This window comes from Prionailurus bengalensis, chromosome A2 (genome assembly GCF_016509475.1).
Source record: "Prionailurus bengalensis isolate Pbe53 chromosome A2, Fcat_Pben_1.1_paternal_pri, whole genome shotgun sequence".
Lineage (NCBI taxonomy): Eukaryota > Metazoa > Chordata > Mammalia > Carnivora > Felidae > Prionailurus > Prionailurus bengalensis.
The window spans coordinates 60,674,310-60,699,445 of NC_057348.1; the positions used below are offsets into that span (position 1 = coordinate 60,674,310).

Consider the following 25,136-nt stretch of genomic DNA (forward strand, 5'->3'; position numbering starts at 1 on the left):
CCCCAAATGTGGCCAGGAAGTGTTTTCTCCCTCACAAAGCCGCAGAGAACCCGGAAAGGAAGCAGGCTGTCCTGCTGGCCTTGGCCAGGACCACCCGCTGTGCAGAGCAGCTGACTCTCCCGATCCCAGGGGATCTGAGCACCCTTCACCATCAGCTTGCTCTTCAGAGAAGGGCTGGCTTGTCCCAAGGCCACCAGAGCTGGGGACAGACATGGGAGTGGGCTATGTGGGACTCTCCATGGGCCTCCCGGCTGGGCTCCCAGGGCAGGAACAGCCTAACACAGCCACCCACCCAGCAGGTGGTGACCTGCGCACCCCCTGGGGAGGCCTCAGAAGTTGTGAGCCCTTCCAGGTGGCTGTGGTGGGCACATGCCACGTCCTTCCATATCAACTGGGAACAACAAGGCAAGGATGCTACCCAAATTTAGTGAGTCCCAGGAGGAAGGGGCCACCTATGGACAGAGATTTCTGGGGGTGGGGATGGCAAGGCTGGGACACTGAGGGACAGAGGGGCTGGGGACCCGCTCTACTGGCCAGAGAGAGGGAGGCGTATCCATCTTCCTCTGGGTGGTTTCTGAACAGCCCCGGACTCAAGGTCCTTTGTGTCCCAGAGGGAGGGTTCCTGGGGCCTGAAATGCCCGCACTCAGCAGAGACATAGCAGCTGGGACAGTGTCTGCTGCGCTTAGCCACAGCCCTGCCCTGAAGTGGCCCTGGGAGCCCCGAGCTTCCCCATGGCTCAGTAGGGATAAGGCGAGGAGCCTTATGGGAGGGGAACAGGAAAAGAGACCCTGGCCCTGGAACATAAAGGGCACTTTTCCTCCCGGACTGTGGGCAGCACATCCAGCGGGTCCAGTCTGGGGTCCCTGGAAGAACCGGGTCTTGCTGCCCCACCGAACTGGGCCCCCAGGCCTCTTCCTCCCCTTCCCGTGACCGCACGGGGTCAGCGGAGGATGCTGGGGTGACGTTTCCCAAGTTGTTGGCAGTTGTGCGGACGTCCACCCACAGATGCAAGTCTGGAAGGGCAGAGACACGCTTCCTTTATTGTGCGTTGCGGGGCTGGCGTTGGGGGGGGTGGTGCGGGGCTAGGCCGGCGGGTCAGCGGCTCGGCCAGAGGAGGGTGTAGGCCCCGCGGCTGCAGCGGAAATCTGGCTCCGGCTGCTCGGGCTTCGGCTCCACTGACACGAGGCGCCGGGCCCCGCGCTGGCTCAGCGGGATGCAGTCGGAGACACGGACCTCCAGGGCGCACCCCTCCCTGAATCCGGGCGGGAGGGCCGTCAGGGGCGGGGCGGGATCCGCGGCGCAGCACCCTCCCTTGTGCGCTCCGGGACTCACCCCTGGCAGTGCGCCCCCTGTCCCCGTGCCCCAGGACTCACCCCTGGCAGTGCCCAGCTCCCCGCGCCCCAGGACTCACCCCTGGCAGTGCTCCCCTCACTGCGCGCCCTGGACTCACCCCTGGCAGTGGCTCCCTACCCCCGCGCGCCCCGGACTCACCCCTGGCAGTGCCCCCCACCCCCGCGCGCCCCGGATTCATACCTGCCAGTGCACCCCCCCACCCCCGCGCCCTGGACTCACCCCTGGAAGAGCCCCCCCCCCCCCCCCCCCCCGCGCACCCGACTCACCCCTGGCAGTGCGCTGCCAGCACCCCCACCAGCTCCCCGACGCGGTTGTCCAGCGGCGGCTGGGAGCGGTGGAGACACACGACTAGGTCGTCCTGGCCCCGCGCGTGCAGCACCACCAGCTGATCCCGCCCACTGGTCACGCTCAGCCCGGTCACCTGCTCAGCGAGGGCTAGCTAGGTTCAGCCGCCCACCCCCTCCCCACCCGGCTGTCCCTGCGGCCCCTGCGAGCTCCCCCTCGCCCCCCGCCCCGCCCGGGCTCCCGCCCCGGGTCCGCCCCAAAGGGGAGGACTGGCCCAGGCGCTGCTCCCAAGAACTTGCTCCAGAACAGGGTGGAATGTTCTCGAAGGGCGCCTCTAACCCGGTGCCACCACTGCCCTGTGGCTCTCACCCTGAGTGTGCTGGCGTGGCGGGACGCTGAACCTTCTGCCCTCCACCCATTAATGTCTAACCGGCGCCAGTGGCGTGGCCAACGCACCAGGTGGGCCCCCACGCGGTTACAGCACCCCCTCCCCCACAGGGGCAAGAGCATGGTGGGACAGGAGACAGGGGTGCGGGGAAGAGGGCCCCGCGGCTCGGTCCCTGCCTTTCCCACCATCCCGAGCTGATGCTGAGTTCTAGAAAGCTCAGGTCTTCCTAGGTAGGCTCGAGGGGCGGGGCGCCGCAGAAGCCCCCACCTCACCCCCACGGGGCTCACCAAGGCCAGGGGCACGGTCCGCATCACCCGGTACTGACGGCCCGGGTCCAGCTTGTAAAGGTGCCGGTCAGTGAGCAGGAGCGCCCTGTCCTGTCTCTTGTTGAAGCGATTCACCTGCGGGACGGGTGCTTTGGGGGTCCTGTCGCGCCCCAGGGCCTCCTCTCCCTGGGCCCGGGTTTTCACGGACCGGGGTGGAGCTGACAGCTCCCGAAACCTCCACCCTGGGCTGGGCTGGGCTGCGGCTCTCCGGCCCCACTTCTCACCTTCCGGACGTGGCTGGAGAAGAGCACAGTCCCAAAGCCGTCCTTCTCGCGGAGAGCATTCAGTCGCTGGGCGAACAGGCCAGAGGCTGTGGGGTTGTCGGTGGCCTGAGGACAGATGGGGCCTGCCTGAGGGAGGTCCTTGCTTGACCAGCAGCAAGTCTGGTGAATCCACACGGCTACCCTTTGCTTTGGAAGCCAAGCTGAGTGAGGCCTTGTGCAGCCTCCCCTGGGTTCTCTGGGGGCCCCCCTGCACGGACCAGTGCAGCCCCAGGTTCTATAGGCCTGTGCCCTCCACTGCTGCCCACCAGCCCAGAAGCTGGGATGGCAGGGGCCAGACGGGACCAGGGAAAACTTTGAGCCCCTGGCCTTCATCCCCTGTAGAATGGGGCCAGGGGCACAGCTCCCGGTGCCTGTGTGAGGGCCAAGGGGAGCCATGGCATAGGGGTGCATGAGCCCAAGAAGGGGGTGGGGGTGGGGACAGAGGGTGGAGGAGACCATGTTCAGTAAAGCCCAGGCCAGCTGGTTCTGGGTGGAAAGCTGAAACTTCAGAGGCAAGGGGCTGGCAGAGGGGCATGGCCTCCAAGCCGGCTGGACAGCCAAGCCCTGGGAGAGGACACTGGGGGTGGACACCAGCAAGGTCTAGCCTTGAGCCTTTCCTTGGCTCAGCACTCACAGAGGACAAGTAGTCCCGGGCCCAGGCCCGCCGGCAGCCCCAGTCCTGCCGCAGCTCTTGCAGGATCCCCATGGCAGCCACCTTGGCCTTGATCTGGGCCATGTCTGAAGGTGGGATGTTCTTCACCAGCTGCCGGGCCCGCCACCTGAAGGGAACCTGGTGGTCAGATGGACCCCATCCCAGGTCCTGCCCCCCAGAACTCACATGCATGGCCTCTACTCCCTTCCCCCATGGGACAAGGCCCAGCCTCTCAGCCTGGCCCTGGCTGCCCTGTGTTTCAGCCTCCCTGGTCTGAGCACAGCAGTTGCTGAGGCTCCCTCCCGGAGAACTCCTGCCCAACCTTCAGAGCTCTACTCAGATGCTGTTTCCCCCACTGCCTGGCCCCAGCCAGCCACCGTCCTCTGCAGGCTTCCAGCAAGGAGACCTCGGGGCTCTGCTGATGACCATGGGGGTGTGGGGACCCAGCTAATGTGCACGGCCTCCTGTTTTCCCGCTTATGAAATGGGGCTTGCGAGGTGCAGGTGACTGGCACCGGGGGTTCAGTGGGCGCTAGCTGCGTGGGGGAGAGCACAGGGGTGGGGATGAGGGCTCGCACCTGCAGAACAGCAACCGGCAGGTGTCCTGGAAGGGCTGCAGCACAGCAGGGGGCGTCGGCCAGACCAGGTCCCGGCCGTACAAGGGGGGCTGCCTCGCGGCCTGGAAGCGCCTGTGCAGCTCCGCCAGGTGAGCGCGCACTTTGTGCTTCCGGAACCAGCGCATGATGGTGTAGACGGCCCGGAGACGCCGGCAGCGCCACCTGGCCAACGTGCCGCGCCATGCCTGGGGGCCCAGCCAGGCTCTCATCAGTCCCAGCCAGACCCCCACCCCCTCCACCCACAGCCTGCTGCTGGGCAAGGCTGACCTGTCTGTGTCACCCAGGGGCCACCTCCACCTGGCGGCAGGCTGCTTCCCAGGTGGGCACACGGCCCTGCCTGTCGGGGCCTCTGCCTGACCCCTGGGAGAGCTCCCGCTGCACACCCTTAGACGGAAGATCCGACACCCGCAGGTGTGGGTGCTTCCCCCCCCCACGAGGCGCTGAGCTGAGCTGGCCCAGGTCTGACCTCCAACCCCAGGAGGCCCCAAGATGGGGGGCACCCCAAGAATACAACCATGAAAACCCAGACTGGAGCCCCACAGCAGGCAGCCCAGACTCAAACAGATGGAGGACAGGATGGATGGCACTGTGGACAGCCCTGGAAACATGGGGCCACAAGGACCCAGTGTGAGCCTCCTGAGTCCCATTTCTGTGACAGAGGTATTGTGTCCTGTTCCTAAAAACGGTCCCTATGTGTTAGGAGAGAGAGCAAAGCTAACAATTATTAAATGCAGTGTGTTGTCACTGGCTGGGTTTGTAAAGATGTGAGAAGTAATAGTGGGACATTTGTGGAAACCTGAACACAGGCTGCATGTGATTCAGATATACGGATGATGTTTTATCAGCGTTAGGTTTCTTGTCTGCTAAGGTCAGCACGGTTTGACATCCTTGTTCTTAGGATATGTGTGCTGAGATATTTGGGGGTGTCATTACTTTATAGAATTCAGGAAAACAGAAATACACATGTATGAGTGTCTGAATGTGGGTGTGGGGACAGACGCACAGAGGTGGGGTAGAGGGCACAGGATGTAGCAGTCCAGGTGGACAGTAAGTAATCAGAGAAATCTGTTGACTTTTCAGTAGGTTTAAAATGTTAAACAGGGAGAGACACGGCGGCATCCCCATCCTTTAGAAACACATCCTGAAACGACTCGAAACAAAATGATTTGCTTGAACAGAACTGAGGTGGGGTGCAGGTATCTGCAGAAAACCACACTGGTCACAGGGTGACACAACTGATTGCGGGGAGTAGGTGGGGGAGTTTGGAGCACCAGCATGCATGGTTTTGTCCAGGTCCCAAGACTTTTAGAATAAAGAAGAAAAAAGTAAAAAAAAAAAAAAAAAAAAAAAAAAAAAAAAAAAAAAGGAAGGTAAAAAGATGGCAGCCAGATTCCTAAAAATCTTGTTCTGAGCACCTGGATCCACCCCAACCTGGAACCGACAGCCTCAAGAACTGAGGTGAACTGAACCACAGCCATACTTTTTGATTAAGTCAGTTTTAGTCCTGGTCTGTCTCTGGCTAAAGGGGATTCCTGTGGTGCCTGGAGGTGTGCCTGTGGGCCGTTGGTGCACGCACACCCCCAACTCCAGGTGGTGCACATCCACCCCTCCCCCCTCCAGGTGCACATCCCTCCCCCCTCCAGGTGCACACCCCTCCCCCCTCCCCCCAAGGTGCACACCCATTCCCGCCTCCCCCCAAGGTGAACACCCTTCTCCCCACACTCTCCATGGTGGGCACCCAGCTGGGCACACCTTCTGCAGCAGCAGCACGATGATGGGAATGAGGCGCGCGCGGCTCTGCTCCAGTGTGACCAAAGTCTGGGGTGAGCGGATGAAGAGCTTGGTGTGGCCAAAGGCCACATCGCCCTGCAGCCCATGCTGCTCCAGGAGGGCACTCGCGGCTGCCCTGTCGGAGCCCAGGAGGTGGTTGGGCCACGTGTACTCACAGGTCATCTTGTACCTGTGATGCAGGACGGGGCGGTGGGCGCCATGCTCTAGGGACAGGTGTGGAGCCGCCCCACGCTGGCCTGTCACACCTGGCCCATGCCACCGCCCCACATGCCACTCACTCCAGCCCACGGCCACCCTGTCCCCTGTCCTGCAAGGGTCCTCGCTGCCAGTGTCCTGTGTGTCTGCGTCTGAGGGACCCTGGCTGCGTCTGGGACCCTCTGCCTACCCCTCAGACTCCTCACTGGAGCCCGTGGGGGACAGACACTGGGGGGATGGGGCTCCTAGTCACAGGGAGTGGTACCTGAGCAGGAACCGAGGGTAGGGCTGGCGGGAAGCAAAGCCAGCCCTCCGGACACGCACATTCTCCAGCAGCCCCAGGTACTCGACCTGGTGGCGACAGTGGCCCTCGTCCAGCTTTGCGGCCACCTTGTCCTCATTGGGCTTGATGCAGCGGACGTAGAAAGGCTCCTGCCACGACAGAGGACACTCAGGGAGACCAGCGTCAGCCCCCCCACCCGGCCACCTGGCAGGTGTGCCCCCTGCCCCACTCCCTCACTGTGTGTATGGGAAGGGGCTCTTGCAGGGGAAAGGGGAGGCTGAGGGGCTGTGCCGGCCTCCCTCTTGCCTCCACAGAGGCCAGGCTGAATGTCCAGATGTTCTGTGGCTAAGCAGGCTCTGGGGTCTTCCTGAGGTCCCTTTTGACTTTGAGCTCCCCAAGAAGCTGCTTTCCTGTCCCTGTGAGTCCCGCCCATGCACTAGGCAGTGGGGACAGGAAAGAGGCTTCAAACCACGAATTTACTCAGGCTTCAGCCCAGCCCAGGACATGTCATTGGCACTGTGGCGGGTTCCTGCTGGCTGGTGGGGGTGGGCGTGGGGGTGGGGTGCAGCTCACTGCAGGAGGTGAACACCACCTTTCCCAAGATGTGCAGAAGTCGGCCGGGGGGGGGGGGGGGGTTGCAGTTTGATGCACAGGCACAGACAGAAGGACCTGGAAAGATCCAAGGCGGGGGCAGGGGCAGGAGGCAGTACCTTGGAGGCCAGGTTTTCCACCAGGGCCACCATGGAGTTCTTGAAGAGGGTGCCGGCTGTCAGGGGGCGCTTGGTCACCTCTGTGATGTCCTGCTGCCCGTCTGGCCACATGGCCCGCAGGGTGGGGTCTGAGCTGCAAACACAGGCCACATCCCCAGCCGCCCTCTGGAGGGCAGCCCCGCCCCAGCTCTGCCACTGGTAAGCTTTGTGGCCTCCGTGTTAAACCTCAGGCTGTCAGCCCATGAGGCGGGTGTCAGACCTGGGCGTCTGAAAGCATGTCGTGCTTGAAGCCCTGGGGCTCCGCCTGCACCTCTGGCCCACACACCTGTTGTATAGCAGCCGCTTGAAGTCCTGGAACAGGTGGTCCCTGTTCTTGTCGATGAAGCCCTCCACTGAGTACCTGCAGAGGCAGGGCTGGTGAGGGGCCTCTGACAGCCCCAGGAAGTCCCCACCAGCCTCCCCCCTTCTCCCCTCCAACACCCACATAAGACTCCCCTCTCTGAGAGCCTCCCTCCAGGAATATGAGTCGGTGGTTGTGCCCACGGCACTGAACCCTGGCTCTAGTGCATACGTGCTGTGTGGCCTGGGACCAGTGACAACCCGTCTGTGCCCTGATACACATCACATGCTCAGAACAGCGCCTACTGAGTTTCTGTAAGTATCAGTGGCAGCAATTAAATGAGGAACTCCTGACTCATTGGTCTGTTTTGACTGTGGCACCAAGAACCTCAGATTCCTTGTCTTGCCCTTTGATGACAAAGGCTAGAAATCGCTCAGGGCCAAACTCTTGGCTCCACCTGGGGCTCCGGCAAAGGCTGCGGGCATGGGGTCTGACCTCTGGCTGCACTGTCTTCTCCGCTTCTTGTCCTTGTGAGGGACAAGTAGACACTTGTGCCTCTCCCTGTGGGCCACCTCAAGTCCCAGTCAGGATGAGGTGAGCAACAGGTAAATTTGTAAAAATAGCACGGAGATTTCTGAAGGACTCCGCGGGCATTGGTACTGAGCTTGTTGGAAACACTGACTTTGGCCCCTTTGCGCCCTACCCCCAGCTCCCAACCTGCACCTCCAGGGAGGATGCCTCCATAATAGCGTGTCCCTCCCCCAGCACCAGCATGGGGTGGGGCCTAGATGAGAGCATCTTTTAAAGCTTCCAGAGGATTCTATGGTGCAGGCAGGACTGAGAGCTCTGATCTTAAAACCTCCATTTCATGCGTTTCACTTATGTACCTGCTGACAGGCACGTCTCAAGTGTGCAAGAAGGGGAGATGGGGTGCCTGGGTGGCTCAGTCGGTTAGGTGTCCGACTCTCAATCTCAGCTCAGGCCATGATCTCAAGGTTCATGAGTTCAAGCTCCACACTTGACTCTGTGCTGACAGCCTGCTTGGGAATGTGTCTCTCCTTCTCTCTGCCCCTCCCCTGCTGTACTCTCTCTCGCAAACTAAATAAATAAACTAAGAAAAAGTAAAAAAAAAAAAAAAAAAAAAAAAAAATGGTGAGAGGGCCTTACGTGACATCCCCTGCATAGTGCTTGATCCGGAAGTCTCGGCCAAACTCCATGGTCTTGTCTGTGGGGCAAAGCTGGGGAGGGGGCGGGCCAGGGTCAAGGCACAGGGCAGGGGTTGGCACAGAAGACCGTCCTTGAGGGGAGGCCCGGCCACCAAGGTCCCACCAAGACAGGCAGCACGGTGCCTGTGGGGCTCAGACAGGGACCAGCTGGGGACAGGTGGGGCGGGGGCGGCCGCAGGGGGCAGAGGAGCACCTGGCGGCTGGTGTAGTGTGCATGGTGGCGGTGGTTCGTGTCCAGGCTCTGCAGGAAGATACGGTCAGTGATGGTGCCCGCGGCACTGCAGGCCTCATCCAGCATGGCCAGCACGCCACGGTGGGGCCGCTCCACCAGGTCCACGATGGTGGCGTTGTTGAAGTAGTCCACCTGCAGAGCAGCTGGCGTCTCCAAGTGTGCCCGTGAGCCTGGGCCACTCAGTGCCCCAGGGCCCCCGTGCGCACCGCCCCCCATGGCCCCCACACACCCTTGCCGGCACTCACGCTCTGCCAGGCAATGCCCTCCCGCTCGTACTCTTCCTGCTCCTGCTTCAGGATAAGCTGGATGAACAGTTGCTGCAGCTTCTCGTTGCAATAGTTGATGCAGAACTGCTCGAAGCTGCGGGCAGTGGAGGGACCTGCGGTTATGCCCTGCACTCGCCCTGCCGGCCCGTCTGGGGCTGTTTGCTCTGTGTAGAGCCCATGCACCCACGGCGGCCCCTCCCGGAATAGCTCCCCTGAAGTTCCCCCGAGGCGCCCCACTGTGGGGGAGCATCTTCCACTCCAGATCACCCCCCCCCCCCGCCAATGCTCCAGAGTGGATTTGGGAGTCATGGCCAGGGGAAGTAAGCCCCAAATCTTGCCTTCTTGGGCACCACTGGATGGGAAGCACAGTTGAGGCACACTCGGGGGCATGAGCCTGGGGCTAGGGACCAGCTGAGATAGACAGACGCCGCACATCCTGCTCCCTAGCCCTGCGGAGCTCCGTGGGACTAAGGCGGCCCTAGAGGTTGGGGTCAGAGCGTGGGATGCGGTGGTTGGGCCGCCCACCTGTTCACAGGGAACACTTCAAAGCCATAGATGTCCAGCACGCCGATAACTGTGTCCTTGCCGTCACGCCGGGGGTCCCGGCCGCGGGGTTCCATGACACAGTTGATCCGGTTCACCACCCACTCAAACAGCCGCTGGTACACTGCCTGGGGGGAGGCCAGGAGCCAGCTGCTTTGAGCTGCGTCTGTCCTTGCCTCCTCTGGGAAGGCCTCCTGGGTGTCCCCGCCTCCCTCCCCACAGCCTGCCCCCAGAGTACCTTGGCACAAGCGTCCCGGGCATAGCTGGCCTCTGCAGCCGTGTGCCCCTTCTCAATGAGCTCCCTGCCTCCTGAGGCCACAGTGCGAGACAAGAGGCAGCGCATCACTGACTCCCGGGGCGTTGCCGTCAGCTCGGCCACGTGGTCCACCAACACCTCCTCGGCCACGGCCACATGCCCCTGCTCCAGCCCGCCCTCCTCCATCTCCACAAACTCGATGTTTCCCTGGTGATAGCGAGCCATGACAGTCAGGCTCCCCGTCCCAGATCTCAGAGGAGCCTGCCTGCACACCTCTACCCAGGGAGAAGAAAGGACAGGCAGGGATAGGGGTGTGGGGGGGCCTGGCTTCTGCCAGGGGAGTGGCCCCAGATGAGGGAGTGGTCCACAGCGCACAGTAGAGCCTTCTCCAAGGCTTCCCACCCAGAACATTACATCCGTGGTCCTGCTGCGTCCTCCTGCACCCTCTGCGCCCCCTGCTCTTCAAGCCACCTCACAGAGAGGCTCAGAGGGGTGGAGCAACTGCCTAAAGCCACACAGACCTCAAATGACAGGTGCAAGAGGCATCCGCAGGATGCTCAGCTTTGTTGAGCCTGCTGAGTGCAGGCTCACCTGCCAGACACGGACGTGGCATGTTGCAGGCCTGACCCGTACGTGGGCACACAAAACCCCCAGCTTGGGGCGGCCTCCAGGAGAGGGCTGGCTATGGGGCTGGACTGCCAGAGGCCAGTCTCCTCCTCCAGGGGTGGCCCTAGGACACCACGGGCCCTCAGCCCCTAGCCGGGCTCACCAGGTGCAGAATGGCGGCCAGGATCCGGCGCACGGAGTCCACCTCCTCGGGACTGAAGCCGATCACCCGCATGGCTTCCATCACTGCCTGGTGGTGGCTCCTCTCGTCACTGTCCAAGGGCTGCAGACGGAGGGGCTCAGCCTCCCGGTGCCACGCTGAGCCCGTGATGCCTCTGACCTGTCCTGCCTGCTCACCTGCTGCACCCCTCCCCACGCAAAGCCCCCAATTCCTCCCCGTGGATCCCCGTCAAATCGGGGCCTCTGTGGTCCTGCCGCCTGCCTATACCCAGTGCCCTGGCACCTGGCGCCATGGAGCCTGGGCACCCTGGTGCTCCTGTGGAGCCCCACCCCCACTCACATTGAGCCCCGCTCCCTGCCGGGTGAAGCTGTACAGGGCGGGGTTCCTCTGCAGGTGCAAGTCTTCCAGCTGTGAGTCCTCACAGCCCCGCAGGACCTGGAGGTCAGGCACACCCCTTCGTCAGGCCCTCCGAACTCCAAGGACTCCCCCCGCAAACGTGCAGGAAGACAAAACCGAGGGAGTTCATTGACAGTGTGGCACTGCCTGAGTCCAGCGGTCAGACATGCTGTAGACACCATGGGAGTACAGAAATATCCCGCTTCAGCAGTCAGGCATGATATAAACACCACCAGAGTCCAGGAAGATCCTATCCAGGGGGCCTCACCCAGTGTAGACACCGTCCCGATGGTGTCCAGGGAGCTCCCCAGCCGCAGGGTGGGTAGGGAACTGGCGGTATCACAGCAGAAGGGAGACCGGGAGGGAAATGGGCTGTGGGTGGGGCAGTCGGAAGGCCTTCCTGGGCGCCACTACACCCCTGCTTTGGCTCACCTGGTAGAAGGCGTGGAAGTTCCGTTCGCCCACGTGCTGCTTGAGGACCCGAGACTGAGGAGAGAAGGGCAGCTGGGCCCTGGCCCCACGCAGGGGACCCCTCCCAGAGCCCCCAGGGTGGTGCGGGCAGAGTGGGTGAGGCAGGCCTGGTGCAGAGGGGGCCCCCTCAGAGCCTGGCACCTCCCAGAAAGTGCGTCCTGCCCCCGGACCCCAGGCAGCAGGGCCCACCTTCTCCAGCAGGTAGCTGTGGATGTGCCCCCCGACAGGATCTCCTTTGAAGTCGAAGTTGATGTCCATGTACTTGCCAAAGCGGCTGGAGTTGTTGTTTCGGTTGGTGCGTGCGTTCCCGAAGGCCTCCAGCACGCACGTGGACTTGAGCAGCACATCCTTGACCCTGGCGGGGCAGGGGGGCCAGGCTGGAGGCCGCAGACCCGGCACCCCTGCCTGCCGCCTCCCATCTTGCGGGCTGGGAAGGCCACCTGCCAGGTGCTCTCGGAAGTGCACCTCCTTGCCTCCCAGGCACCTGCAGCCTGCAGGGAGGACAGCACACCCCGCCCTGCACCTCCATGCACCTCCAGTCCCGGGGTGGCCCAGAATTTCCAGCAGTGGGCCCCCAGCCCCCGGAACTCCACCTTGGCCCTCTCGACAGGAAGGGCCCAGGAAGAACTGGGGCTCTCACACAGGAAGCTGCTCCCACGTGGCCCCACTAGTCACAGCCGGTAAGCAGCGGGCAAGGAGGTGGACAGGCGGGCCCTCATCCGGGCCAGGCCCTTCCTGACCGTCTGGGCAACTACTCCCTTCTGTGGGGTCAGCCTGAGGGCCCAGCGCCTGTCTGTCGGCCCTGTGCACCTTGCCTCTTCATGTTCCTGGCGGTGGATCCCCCTGGCACTGGGCCTGCCTCCCCTGGGGTTGAGAGGGCCTGCGCGGGTCACCTGGAGCCCTCCTGACAGATGAGCCCACTGAACTCTTATGGGTCTTCCCCTCTAGGCGTTACACCCAGAGCCACCCCTTGGCCAGCTCTCCCTGCTCTCACCTCTCCACTTCTGCCCTCTGGCTGGGGTTGGTGACGGCAGCGATGTACTGCATGATGTGCTTGCTGGCCTCTGTCTTCCCTGCCCCACTCTCCCCTGCCGGGCAGACGGACAGTCAGACAGAATTAGCAGCTGCTCCCCTTGACCGGTTCCCTGTGCACCCCCCTCCACCGGGTCCGGGGAGGCTAGGCTACCTGGGCCCTGGCGACGGGGCACGTACCCGAGATAACAATGCAGGTGTCCCTGGACCGCCGCTTCATCGCCCTGTAGGCGGCGTTGGCCACAGCGTAGAGGTGGGGCGGCCGCTCATAGAGCTCACGGCCCTGGTACTTGGCGATGGCCTCAGGCCCGTACAGGGGCAGCTCCTGGTAGGGGTTCACGGACACCAGCACCTCGCCGATGTAGGTGTAGATGCGGCCCTTCTCGAACCTGGCACAGGAGGGGCTGGGCCTCAGCGCTCAGGACTGGGGTTGTACACCCAGGTGCTGGGGCCGTGGGCCGCTGTGGGGAGCCTTGGAGGGGCCCTAGACCACCCCAGGGCTGAGAGTGGGAAGCGGGTGCGGGGTGATCTGAGACTTCCTGGTGCCTTCCTGCCGGAACCCCACCCCTGCTGCAGGGTCACGTTGGGGTCCACGCTGCTCTCCACGGGGGTACCAGGAATCAGGACCACCCACTTCACGAAAGGCCGATTTGCCAAGGCCACACTGGGAAAGGTGGAGCCAGGTGGTCGAGGTCGGAGAGGAGAAAGGGGCTGGGAGGCAGTGGGAGGAGACTCGGGCTGCTTCCGTCCTGAGGCCCCCGCCCAGCCCCACCCAGATGGCTGGGACTGGGGAGGAGTGCAGGGAGGGGGCCTAGGGCTGCGGCCCCTCCCCCTGCACGTCCTCAGACCTCTCAGCCCTTCCTTTCGGGACCCCCCACCAAGACCTACATCCCTCCCCCTCTTGACCTTTCTGCCCTGGGAAGCACCCGGGGCTGCCTGCTCCCCAGCGGTCTGGGACCCGCCCTGCCCCAGCAGCTTGTGGCCCGTCCCTGTCAGGGGTTCCTCTTCCTCTGCTGCCGCCTCAGTAGAGGGAGTCCCTCAGCTCAGCTCCCTCCACACACCCTCTTGTCGCCCGATCTGCCCCCTGCGAACCATGTGGCCGGGTTCAGTGCTCCATCGTGAAAATGGAGCTGGGGATGCCCTCCCATCTCATGGGCTAGGTTGTCAGAATGAAGTGAGGTTATGCTTAGCCCTGGACAAAATAGCTCTTCTCCTGTCCTCCTCCTTCAACAATGTGTGCCGGGCGGGTGGTGCCCCCCAGCTCCACAGCCGCCTTCTGTTCCCCCTGGCCGTCCAGCTGTCCGGGTCCTGGCGGCCACCCCATCTCCCTATCCCCTGGCTCCTGCAGGGCAAATCAGACCCCATGTCACTTCTAGCAGCCACGCCCTGCAACACCCCATGCGCCCCCCTGAGCATCATCTCAGCTACACCCCGGGACAGGGCCTGCTCGCTTCCCTCGGGGCGGGGGGGGGGGGGCAGGGCCCAGCACGATCCCTGGCCAGCCTGAGAGACTGTGTGCCCTGTCGGGGCTGGCACCTGCCGGTCCCTCCCAGTCCCTGCCGGGCAGGAGGGGGCAGAAGGCAGCCAGACTGTGTGGAAGGCAGGGGTCTGGGAAGCCGGCCCATCACTGGCTGGCCACCCTCGCCCTGGGAGGACTGTCCTTCGTGCCCGGCCAGGTCCCCCTGTAGTCACCCAGACAGCGGTCCGGGTGTGTGTGTGTGTGTGTGTGTGTATGTAAGCACCACCCCCCCAACCTGGGCTGACAGGGACCAGGGAGCTTGGGGGTGGGGGAGGGGGCCCGGTGCCCTGCGTTCACCTGAGCTTTAGGTTTTCCATGAAGTCCTCCATGGTCACTTGGTCCAAAAGCACAAAGTCGGCTTTGCCGCAGTCAGGGCCTTCCTCATCCATCCTGCTGGCGGGAGGCACCCGGGCCAGGTGGCCCCGACCTTCCTGTGCAGAGGGACAGAGGGGAGGGTGCTGGGAGCAGGCCCAGCCCTCCGGGCCTGTCTCCCTGGGCGCGTGTGGTAAAGGAGGAAGTGGGTTCTGGCCCTGGGGAGGGGCTGCCCTCCCCCCTTGCCACTCCCTCCCGAGAGGGGCTTTCACCCTTGCTTCCTGGTTCCCCCACCCAGAGGGCGGTCTCCCGATGGTGGAGGCACTGGGGGCTCTGGAAGGTTTCTGCTGACTGCCTCAGTAAGCTTGGACCCTCTGTGGTCTCTACGCCCACGCCTTGGCCCAAGCAGGGGGGAGGGTCACTCGTGTGGCTTGACGTGGTCATGGCTGCCAACCCCATGTGTGTGAACTCTCAGAGCTCAACACTAGGTGCGTTTTAGGGTGGGTACCTTGTATCTTGATTAAGAGTGGGGAATGCTGAGGCCCAGAGCTTGGGGCCGGGGTCTAGAATAACATTCTTGTAATTGTGCAAGGCCACACCAGGATGTAATTGTGCAAGGCCACACCTGCTCCAGGTCAGACTGCACCACACCACAGGGCTGGTGGCCTGGGATCCTCACGCTGAGGCTGAGGCTGAGGTGCCACAGGAAGCCTGTCCCCCCCTCCCCCGGCCTATCCCTTCAGTAGTATCAGGAATAGTAGAGAGCTCTCTACAATGGGCAGACCGGCTGGCTCAGATTTGTCTCCAGCCTCCTTGACCCCATGGCATCCTCCAGGCGGACAGTTCTGTCTCCACCCGCTGGGTCATGCGGAGGCCAGAGTATCGGCCAAAATTGAGTCATCCGTGGGATGCTTTCGGGGGCCTGTACTCAAAAACTAGTCTGTTTAACTGCCTTTCAATGAACCCACTTTATGAACTCTGCAGTAACCGACATGCAAGTTAAGGGATTTTTTTTTGCCCCTCAAATTCATGAAGATGAATACAACCTAGTAAGACTGGGAAATGCTTATTCAAATGCCTGATTAAACTGGGCGGGCACCCTTGCACACCCTCTTCTCTTGGGAGCTGTTGGCCTGGCCCTTCCATCAAGACAGGTCTGGTGCTTTTGAAGGGCTTTTCCACACCAGCACTCAGGAGAATCTTGACCCAGGATGTCACTTCCCCAATCTCCAACCCATGGGGTCCCCCGTCCCCTGGCATGCATTAACACTAGAGGAACTCAGGTGAGGTCTGAAATTCCAGGGACACAAAAACCTGAACGGAATCAATTTTCACATCACTGGATAGTTCTCTTTGGGTTTTTCCTGGTAGAAATGTCAAGACCATCCTGAGCTTGGGGATTTGGCCCCTGGGCAGAGCTTGCTATGGGCTTTATGGGCTGTCAGTGTGACCTCGGGCCTAACCAGTCTTATCTGGAGATGGGGATGACATCACACCAAGTCCTTTCCCTTCCTGGTTGCCTCCCCATCTTGGGGGGCACAACAAACTCCTTGTGGGATTTCAGCTGGGGCATTGAGCAGGAGCACAGGGGGTGTTTCACTCTTCTGACCTCATGGGGTCAGCGGAAGTTCCAAGATGCCTCCCTCAGCCAGGTCCCTCTCCTTCCCGGCCCCACCCTGGCCCCTGCTGATGCCCTTGATCTTTTTGGTTTCTCCCTGGCAGGTTCCCGGATCACTCAAGATTTACGTCCATCTGGGGTGTCTGGGTGGCTCAGTCGGTTGTGTCTGACTTCTGGCTCAGGTCATGATCTCGTCGTTTGTGAGCTTGAGCCCCGTGTCAGGTTCTGTGCTGACAGCTCGGAGCCTGAAGCCTGCTTCAGATTCCCAGTCTCCTCCTCTCTGTGACCCTCCCATACTCATGCTCTGTCTCTCAATAATGAATAAACGTTAAAAAAAAAAAAAAAAAAAAGATTTACACCCACCTGACTGGGGAGGGCGTACCGAACCGCAGGCTGCTGCAGGGAAGGCCCCACCAGGGAGGGCACCTTGTCAGCCACCGCCCCCTCTTCCCCCTCCACCCCGGGGGTTTCCTCCCAGAAAGTACACTTCTGGTGTGGCCTGGAGTTACACCTGTGGGCACTGTGCATTCACACTATCAGTTAACAGACTGACCGCATGCATGACCGCACATGTTTTCTGATGCAAGCCGGGCCTGCTGACATTCCTTGCCAATAGCCTCACCAACGTGAGCTAAATAAACCCCTAAACCTGGGAGCGGGCAGGTGTAGTCCACCAGAGGGCCGGCGTCAGTTTTCCAACAAGTCAACTGTGTGTGCATTGCTCACACTGAGTGTCAGCCCACACATGGGCCTGGCCACCTGCATGTGTGTGCAGGTGTGAAGATGTGCCCCACACCCAGGTCTCACCGCGCTGGTGGGGACTAGAGGGAAGGAAGTCCGTCAAGGCAGCAGAGGCTGCTCTGAGGCTCCAGGTAAAGCTCCTGATGGTAGGGGGCTGGCGCCCCATCACCTATACAGCCATTTGCAAAGACAGGAGTGACAAGAAAGGAGACCCCTCCGGGCTGAACCACACACTGAAAAGATTTTATTAACTATCCCCATCTTCCCACACAGGAGCTGTCAGAGGGGCCGGGGTCACAATGACAGCGACGAGCCTTGTTTTGGAAGCAGACAGCGCAGCGGCATCCAAACCTGAGATCAGAGAACGCCAGTTAGAGTCGCACACCAGGCCCCAGGCCACCCTGACCCCAGCCTGGGCAGAAAACAAAAAATTCCAGCTGCCTCCATGAAGGGGAGCATGCCAGGACTCGTACCTGCTTTGAGAATGGGAGCAGCACAAGGGCATGTCTGTGGTGAGGTCACACCTTCAGGCAGGAGGAGGAGGGACTTGGAGGCCTGCTGTGAAAAATTAACTTGAGCACAGCCAGGGACTCCCAAATGTCAGTTGCCATAGAGGCAGGGACAGAACTGGACCAGGATCCACACCCCTGGCCACACCGTGAGCTAAGCAGCCCTGTGATGGGACTCAGCAGCAGCCTGGCCTTCCCAGGCCAGCACACCACCAACCCCGGAGGTTCCTGGGGAAAAGGCTGCAGGTCGAATCCAAAACCACCAAGGCAATCAACACCGTGCCAAAGAATCAGGGCCTGAGGAGTCCAGGTATCAGATCACTATCGTTCAAAAATAGTCTCGTGAGCTTGAAAGCAATTAATCTTTCTGGGACTCCATCATCTGATTTTCAATATGGGAAGATCAGAATAAGTTGATGGTTTTGAACTTCTGGGGCAGGGGACTCAGGGAACTCAGGGAAATTAGTAGAGGTGAAGTGAAGACAGACCTCTCCAGCACACTCACCACTGCAGATGCCAGGAATGGCTTGGCAGCCACCGAGGCCATCTCTCAGGGCTCTTGCGTCTTGGGATTGCAGTGGCTGACACACTGGGGGACCGCGGACAGTACTGTCATGTGCTGGGCAGGGTGACAAGGTGGCCCGCCAGTTTCAAGCATGCTGGTAGGGCACACAAGGCCCTTTGATTACAGAGCTGACCCTTCTCAGCAGCAGCAGTCAGGGCGTCGGCATCTTCCCCCAGCCCCAATTCCCACCAGGGGAGCTGGAAGACACCCACACACAGGGAGGGCTGCGTGTTACAGGAAAGCCAAGCCTTTTACCTGCTCTCTGCCCCAGAAGGAGGCACTCCCTTGTATGTCCCAAAGCTGGCTGCTATTTGAACATCTGAAGATGGGCCGGAGTTCAGTCAACGCCTTGCTCACAGGACCGCAGAAACAGGAGACTGAGTGTGTCCTCGAGGCCGGTGTGGTCAGCGTCTGCACGTGGACTGAAGAGGCAGATCCCAAGTCTGCTGAAAGCCTCAACCTTCAGAGGAGACGTGGTGTGACCCGGCCACCCAGAGGAGCTATGCTGCCCTGCCATGACCACACTTGCCGATCCCTGACAGCACCCAACAGCCCTCCACCAAGGCCAGGACACCCCAGGCATTCCCCTCCCACCTAAGCTTCCCACCCGCTTCCAGATTCCACTCCTCCCTCTGGGTCTGGCATCTGGAAAAGGGCAGACAGTAAGTAGGGTGGGAGAGGCCTGCTGTGCAATCACGATCTGCCAGTTTCTGGCTGGGCAACCCTGGACGTGGGCCCCTGTTCCATATTGGACCCAAGACCACCTCTCGGGGGTCCCCAAGGATTTGAACTGGGGGAAGAACAAAGACCAACAGGGGTGCCCTCCTTTAAGATGAGCACACGCTGGCTTCACCCTCCAGCAGCCCCACTGCAGAATTTCACCGTTTTTTTCCTACAACTTGTGATATCCCATCCATCCATCCATCCCACCGGGCTCGTCTGGCACTGTTTTCCACTCATCATTCCCGGAGGCTCCCCCTTTACCACTCCCCCTAAACTTCATTTCCAACTTTTGCAAGGCTTTTAAGGACAATGAAATAAAATCTGCAGCGAGCGTGAACACAGCAAACACCCCCAAATCCACAATAACTTCTGTAGATGTGAACGTTCTGTGAGCTGCATGGTCTCCAACAGTAGCCACTTGCCAAAGGTGTGTCTCCTGAGCACCTGCCAGGTGAGCAGTGAATAAAAACCCGGATTTGAAACTTTACTTCCTCTAAACTCACGTGGCAACTGCAGATGTTTACAACGTGCAGCACATCAGAAATGGAAAAAACGCGGTCATCTGTTCGAAATGTCTATAACCTTGCTCTGGATGGAGCAGGGCAAGGCCTCAAACCGTTTCCCAATGTTCTTGCAAGCACTGAAGGAATGCACGGGGCCACCCCAGACCCAGGCACGCTGGAGGCTTGCCGCTCACCTGCCCGAAAGCCCCTAGGCCTGGGGCACCGGCCCGGCCTGCAGACCAGACGGGAGGGGCTACCTTCAACGCTGTCCCCCACGACCCTGGAGCTCCTGAGCGGAACTCCCTCAACTTCCAAGAACAGAGAAACATCCGTACGACCGGTCATTACCCAGAGCTGCCCTCCTGCCAGTCTTCCCGGCAAGTACTCTCCAGCTGCGATCAGTCTCCGGAACGGCGGGCCGAGACCCCCGGGCACACTCGGCGGATTCCGCAAGGGCTTCCGGTGAAAGCGGGGTGGCGGGCGCCGTCGGCCGGGGAGCAGCGGCGTGAGCGGCGTCACTTCCCCGAGGCAGCGCCGCGAGGAGGACACGCGGTCAGCCGGCGCCGGGACGCCGCCCCCGGCCGCGACCCCATCCCCGCGGCGCTGCCCCCACGGCCGATCCTCCTCTGGCCTTAGCAGGGCGCGAGCGCCGCCGGGTACCCGCGATGGCCTCGGATGCCCAGGCCGCCCGGCAGCCTCCTGTCGCCAGCGACACATGGCAGCGCCGAGCAGAAGTCAGCGCGCCGGAAGCCGGCCGCAATGACGTCACGCAGCGCGCCGGAAGTCGGCCACCGGGAGGACGCGGGCGGAAGTCGGGTAACGGCTGTCCGGGGCCGCGGGGGCGTGGAGTGGGGGGCCCGCGTCCTGTCCGCTCCCGTCGGGGTGCGCACACCTCTTTTCCGCCTCACGGCCCTCTCCGCTCGAGTGGTGTCCCTGACGGCTCAGGGATCCGGGGTCCCGGCGCGGGGAGGGCGCACGGCCGGCGGGCAGGGCCGGTCCCGCTGGGCTGAGCGCGAGAGCGCTTTCTTTGTCGTCGCCTCCCGTGAGCGGTTTGCCCGTGGTGCGCAGCCCGTCCCGGTCTATTCTTTCGCTGAAATAAAAGTATTTCCTTCTCTTCTGCTTTTGTGGAGCGCTTGACTGGGTTGGGAGGGCCGCGCCGGGGAAGGTACTGAAGCCGGAAAGGGTGCGGCTGGTCGGAGATTTTAGGGCCTTCTCCGAGGGGACCGGGGGCACGGACTGCACGTTCGGGGGTGTGGGATCAGGGATCAGGCTCGCAAGGAGAGAACGGAGTTCTGTAAGTAAAGAAGAGCTGAGCAGTGCTCGAAACTCATTTTACTTACGGCACCTGCTAATTCCATTCAAGCACTTCAGCGTATACGAATCCCATTATGTATTTTATTAAATCTCATGAGATGGGGCAGGAGTTTTACTTCCAGATTGCTCACATGGAAAATAACATTTACCGAAAGAGGTTAGGAGGCTTGCTCATGATCTCCTGGAAGGCTAGGTTTTTCTAGCTCAAGAGTTTGGTGCTGTTTGCCTTCCGTGAGTCTGCCACGAGATAGAGAAACGGTGTGAGGGTGTGGGTGTATATGTGTGACCAAAAAAGGTGGGCTCTCCCCAGGACGGAAAGAGAAGAGCTTCTTTCTAAAATCATAACAAAATTCACTAGAGAGGAGATGATGCTCTATGGAAACTGTTTTCCAAAGAATAAGAAAGTGCCAGTGGCTTCTGGGTGGCTCAGTCAGTTAAGCATCTGACTTCGGTTCAGGTCATGACCTCCCAGTTAGTGAGTTTGAGACCCATATTGGGCTCTGCACGGATGGCTCTAAGCCTACTTGGGATTCTTTCTATCTCTGCCTCCCGCCAAATAAATAAATACACCTAAAACAAAAAGGGTGCCGAAACATTAAATACCATAGAACCAAAGCTCACTTGAGTTGTACAGGGAGGGTGCATGAGACAGGCACAAAGGGAGACAGACCTCTCAGCATCAATTTAACGACTTAACAGACTATCGAAAAGAACTTTCTTCAAATCCACATCTCCAAAGAATAACTCCACTATTCTTCCAAGCCAACTGGGATATATGCCTGGAAAAGAATATTACCAATTTGGCTCTGGAAGAATACATAAGGAGTTACAGCCAAGGAAATGTCAACGGGGAGCTGGCGGGGTCTCTTCCACAGGAGGCCACTCAGGGTGGCTGTACTCCACAGGGACTGTCACAATCTAGAGTTGGTTTGGTCCTTTATCATTTACAGGCCTGGAAACTTGAAATTACAAAGAGAATTCACTCGAAGTGAGTTGAAATTCTTTTCTTTGCTGAGTAAATCAACCCACTGGATTTGTCATGGGCACAGCATGGTATGAGGTGCATGTGTCCAAGAACAACTTGGAGACCTCTCGTTAGTTATGTGCTCTTTAGTCTCATGAGGGAGATCCTGGATGGGGGAGAGGGACAAGAAAGAAAACACTGAAGTCAGCCTTCAGAACAGTGAAAAGATTCACTTAAAAAAAGGGGGGGCACCTGGGTGGCTCTCTCTGTTGAGCATCTGACTCTCGGTTTTGGCTCAGGTCACAATCTCACAGTTCGTGAGTTTGAGCCCCCAGTCGGGCTCTGCACTGACAGTGCAGAGCCTGCTTGGGATTATCGCTCTCCCTCTCTCTCTCTGCTTCTCCCCTGCTCAAGTGCCGTGTGTGCATGTGTGTGCGTGTGTGTGTGTGCACACGCTCTTTCTCTTTGTCAAAATAAATAAACTTCAAACAAACAAAACCCACACCAATTAGCTGGAATCTAGCCAAGACATGAGTCCATAGAAAACTGTCTTTGAGAGGGTCAGTTGAAGATAAATCTTCACTTGTTCAGGGCTTTCTTGAACACTCGAGAGCTTAGCCAGGGGAGACTGTGTCCATCTTTGTCTGGCCAGGTGCACATCATTTGTCTCATTAGAACTCGGACACAAAGAGGAATCCCACACAGTCTCTAAAGGGCCTTACAGTCTAGTAGAGGAAATATCCTAACATTAACTCTAGCTAATTAACTCTAGCACCAGGACACACAAAGTATTCTGGGGCTGGAGGAGGGAAAAACTGCATCCAAAGATTGAGTGGAGGAGAAGATGGGTGAAAATGCCCAACAGTCAAGTCCACTAGGGATAAACCTAATAGACCAGGTCTGGTTTATTAACCTGTTGCAAAGAGAGAACCCTAGAGATTTCTCCATTGTGTCTCATGAGGAGACTGGAGAGGGAATTTTGTAAGGTTTTGGGTTGCACTGAATAATTCTGAGGAGGGGAGAGGGGAAGTGAGGGCCATCTTCAGATGGTTGCTGTCACGAAGTGTGGACCACTTAGTAACTGGGTCTTAGGTATTTTTGTTCATGAGGTGGGGCCACAGAGCAGGCTATGGAGGTTACCAGTAAGAAGGAAGAGGCTGTCAGGACACTTCACAGCTGAGTTGTGACCTTGGGAGAAATGTTTTCTGTTAACACTGCACTGGCTCATCAGTGCCTATTATGAGAAACTGAATATACAAGAGGCCAGTGGCCAGACCATTTATGAAAATAGGCCCACGGTCTGCAGCAGCCTGCCCAAAACCAATGCCTCTCTGCAGAAGCCCGCCCAGGAAGCCGGCTGCTCGAAGTCAGACTTGGGGCAATTCGGACTGCTGGCTCTGGTGACAACCCAGAAAGCCATACAATACCCTCTGACAGTCCAAATAAGCCAGATGGCCAGGACTCGGTCAATAACTGACATCTTACCTAATTTTTGTTCCCGGGTCCAACTCAGGACCAACCAGAGAAAATCGAACACAGGAGATGCCCCACTTCTCTAGAGTTCATCTCTGGCTCCCTCAGGCCCACAGCCCCCATCAGGGCACCCCTGAGTCCCCCTTTTCCACCATGAAGCTCTCCCCCTCCCTTGCTGCCTCTGGGCCTCTACCAGGCCAGGTGATGGAGTGACTCCCTCACTATCGCAGGCTCTGAACAAATAGCCTTTTCTTGTTCTCATTTGGTGGGTCCTCATTATTTCCCTGGGTTCAAAGAGCTCCTGGGTTGGTGAGCACATGGTGGTGCTGGTGGATTGGTGACCTGGAGATACATGGAACCCCCGTGTGTCCGTCCCTATACCTTGGTCCAGACATCTCTTTCATCTGGAGGCTTACCTGTAGCTTTTGTCATATCCTTTTATAATAAGTTGGTAAACAGTCTGTGAACTCTTTCTCTGAGTTCTGTGAGCCGCTCTAACAAGTTAATTGCACCTGAGGGAGGGTCATGGGAACCGCAATTCATATTCATAGGCAATTGGTCAGAAGCACAGATACCACTTTGGACTCGCGGTTGGCATCTGAAGTGTAGGGGGTCTTGCAAGATGAAGCCCTCCACCTGTGGATCTGATGCCGTCTCCAGGTGGATGGTGCCAGAGTGAGTTACAGTGGGATACCCAGCTGATGTCACAGAATTGCTGGGTGTCAGGATCTGGTGTCACACAGCTGGTGTCAGAATCGCTGCAGGAGCAGTAGCTGTTAAGAGTAAAGGAGACACAGGAGGAGAGTGGTTTTTCCTAAAACATGGGCTACCGCAAGCTGTAGTAGTGTTATGGGCTGCACCACCCACTGAGAGTATAGAAAAAGGTACGTTAGTGGGAGACCCAGAAGACCAGACCTCCGTGCTGGGGTGGGAGCCCTGGGCTGCACTGCTCATGTTTGCGGGGGTGGGTGCCAAACGAGGCAGATGTAAGACTGAAAGATCATTTCCCCCACCTCTGCTCTATATGCCAAAGGGCCTGGAATACCTTTGGGAGCGCTAGGGACCAGCTATTTATTTGGTATCTGTCTCAAATAGGGTCCAAGGGATAGGCCAGTAAAAGTAAAGAGAGCTCTGAAGAATGGGAGAGAATAGTAGAGGTAAGAAGGAGCCGCTATTCTGAGGGCTGGGATAAAGCCCCCGGGGGAAGAGACCTCCTTACCCCCAGGGCTGAGGTCCAACTTGCTTGGAGATAGCCTAGCTACAGCTCACCAAATGGCAGAGAAGCGCTGGCAGGACGTCTGGCAGTCCCTCCGGAGTGCCAGGAAAGCTGTTCAGGGGCGCGCCTTTGCGGCTATAGGGCAGGAGCTGGAGCAGCGTGCTGGCAGCCTGCACCGCGGAGTCGGGTGCTCGCGGAACCTGGAGCTAGAAGAAGCCGTCCTTGGTGCGGGGAGGTGGGCTTCGGGGAGGCCTCTCGTTCTGCAACTGGCAAGGGAACTCACTGGAGCCGGGCAGCAAAGCCCCTTCCTCCCGCACTGCCTTCCAGGGGGTTTCTTCCCCGGCACACCTCTGCAATGGCCCACCTGGCAGGGGAAGAGCGCTCAGAGGGCCCAGCTCCATCCTGCAGTGCATGGAATGAGAGTGAACGCGGAGCTAGAGATAACACACAGACAACCGGCGCAGCAAGCAACATTGTAAAACATCAGTGGAGACAAGTAATGGTTTGTTTGGTATCAGTTTACATTCTAGCTGTGCTGCAAGGTTCTGAAAACATTTTTTAAACTTTTTTTTTTTTTTTTTTTTAATTTTTGAGAGAGGGCATGAGCTCGGAGGGACAGAGAGGATCCAAAGAGGTTCTACGCTGGCAGCACACAGCCAGATCCGGAGCTGTAACCCACGAGCCACCCACGAGCTGTGAGATCATGACCTGAGCCTAAGCTGGGCGCTTTACTGACAGAGCCACCCAGGAACCCCTGTGCTGCAAGGCTCTTTCTTGCTAGCAGCTTGGCTTAGTGGCAAAATAGTGTCCTCCTGTTGCTGGCTCCCACTTGCAGCGTGGCGGGCAAACCACCAGACTCTCCAGACTCGTCTATAAAAGGCGGCAGTTACCCTGGTGACTCTTAAGGTCATTGACTGTTACGGTGACTGTTCTGATAGGACCCAGGCGTTGCTAGTTACTGCATCCCCACCTTCCTGAGGGCTTGTCTGAGCAACACAGGCACTGCAGCAGAGGAAGTCGCGGAAAAGGGCACGGCTGAGGCAGACCGAATTTAGGCGCAGATTGAGAAAGATAAAGGAAGCGGCTTCGCCCCGCTGGCCCCGCCCAAGCCTTCCGATGGCCCCGCCCCCAGCACCCAATCTCCCTTCCTGCCAGCCACGCCTTCCTATTCCCGTTGGCCCCGCCCACCCATCCGGCAGGCCCAGTCCTGGGTATCCTACCAGCCCTGCCCCCTTCCCCTTCCTGTCCTCACCTTCCGGCCGACCTC

General features: G+C 59.6%; 1 protein-coding gene and 1 non-coding gene across 5 annotated transcripts; both read right to left on the reverse strand.

Moving 5' to 3' along the window:
• Positions 1-1,021: 1,021 nt before the first annotated feature.
• MYO1G (myosin IG) lies at positions 1,022-24,938 on the reverse strand. 4 transcript variants are annotated; one of them, XM_043588376.1, is made up of 26 exons: positions 23,873-24,937; positions 19,251-23,426; positions 17,932-18,098; positions 17,617-17,770; positions 14,229-16,953; positions 12,593-12,801; positions 12,375-12,468; positions 11,570-11,735; positions 11,342-11,395; positions 10,853-10,948; positions 10,496-10,615; positions 9,709-9,933; positions 9,453-9,598; positions 8,907-9,021; positions 8,623-8,793; positions 8,371-8,441; positions 7,189-7,263; positions 6,864-6,996; positions 6,136-6,302; positions 5,637-5,844; positions 3,846-4,069; positions 3,251-3,395; positions 2,578-2,682; positions 2,315-2,428; positions 1,621-1,775; positions 1,022-1,253 (listed from the first exon to the last, which is right to left on the reverse strand). In XM_043588376.1, the coding sequence occupies exons 5-26, from the start codon at positions 14,318-14,320 to the stop codon at positions 1,097-1,099; spliced, it is 3,042 nt and encodes a 1,013-aa protein (XP_043444311.1). In that variant the 5' UTR covers positions 14,321-16,953; positions 17,617-17,770; positions 17,932-18,098; positions 19,251-23,426; positions 23,873-24,937; the 3' UTR covers positions 1,022-1,096. The 4 variants fall into 4 exon arrangements, with proteins under 4 accessions (XP_043444311.1, XP_043444312.1, XP_043444313.1 ...); XM_043588377.1 differs by lacking the exon at positions 23,873-24,937 and having other exon boundaries at positions 19,251-20,453; positions 20,838-21,505; XM_043588378.1 differs by lacking the exon at positions 23,873-24,937 and having other exon boundaries at positions 19,251-20,194; positions 20,366-20,682.
• On the reverse strand, positions 18,960-19,091 carry LOC122488849. The gene has a single exon (XR_006298762.1). It is a non-coding gene; the product is annotated as a small nucleolar RNA SNORA9 (small nucleolar RNA).
• Positions 24,939-25,136: the final 198 nt, after the last annotated feature.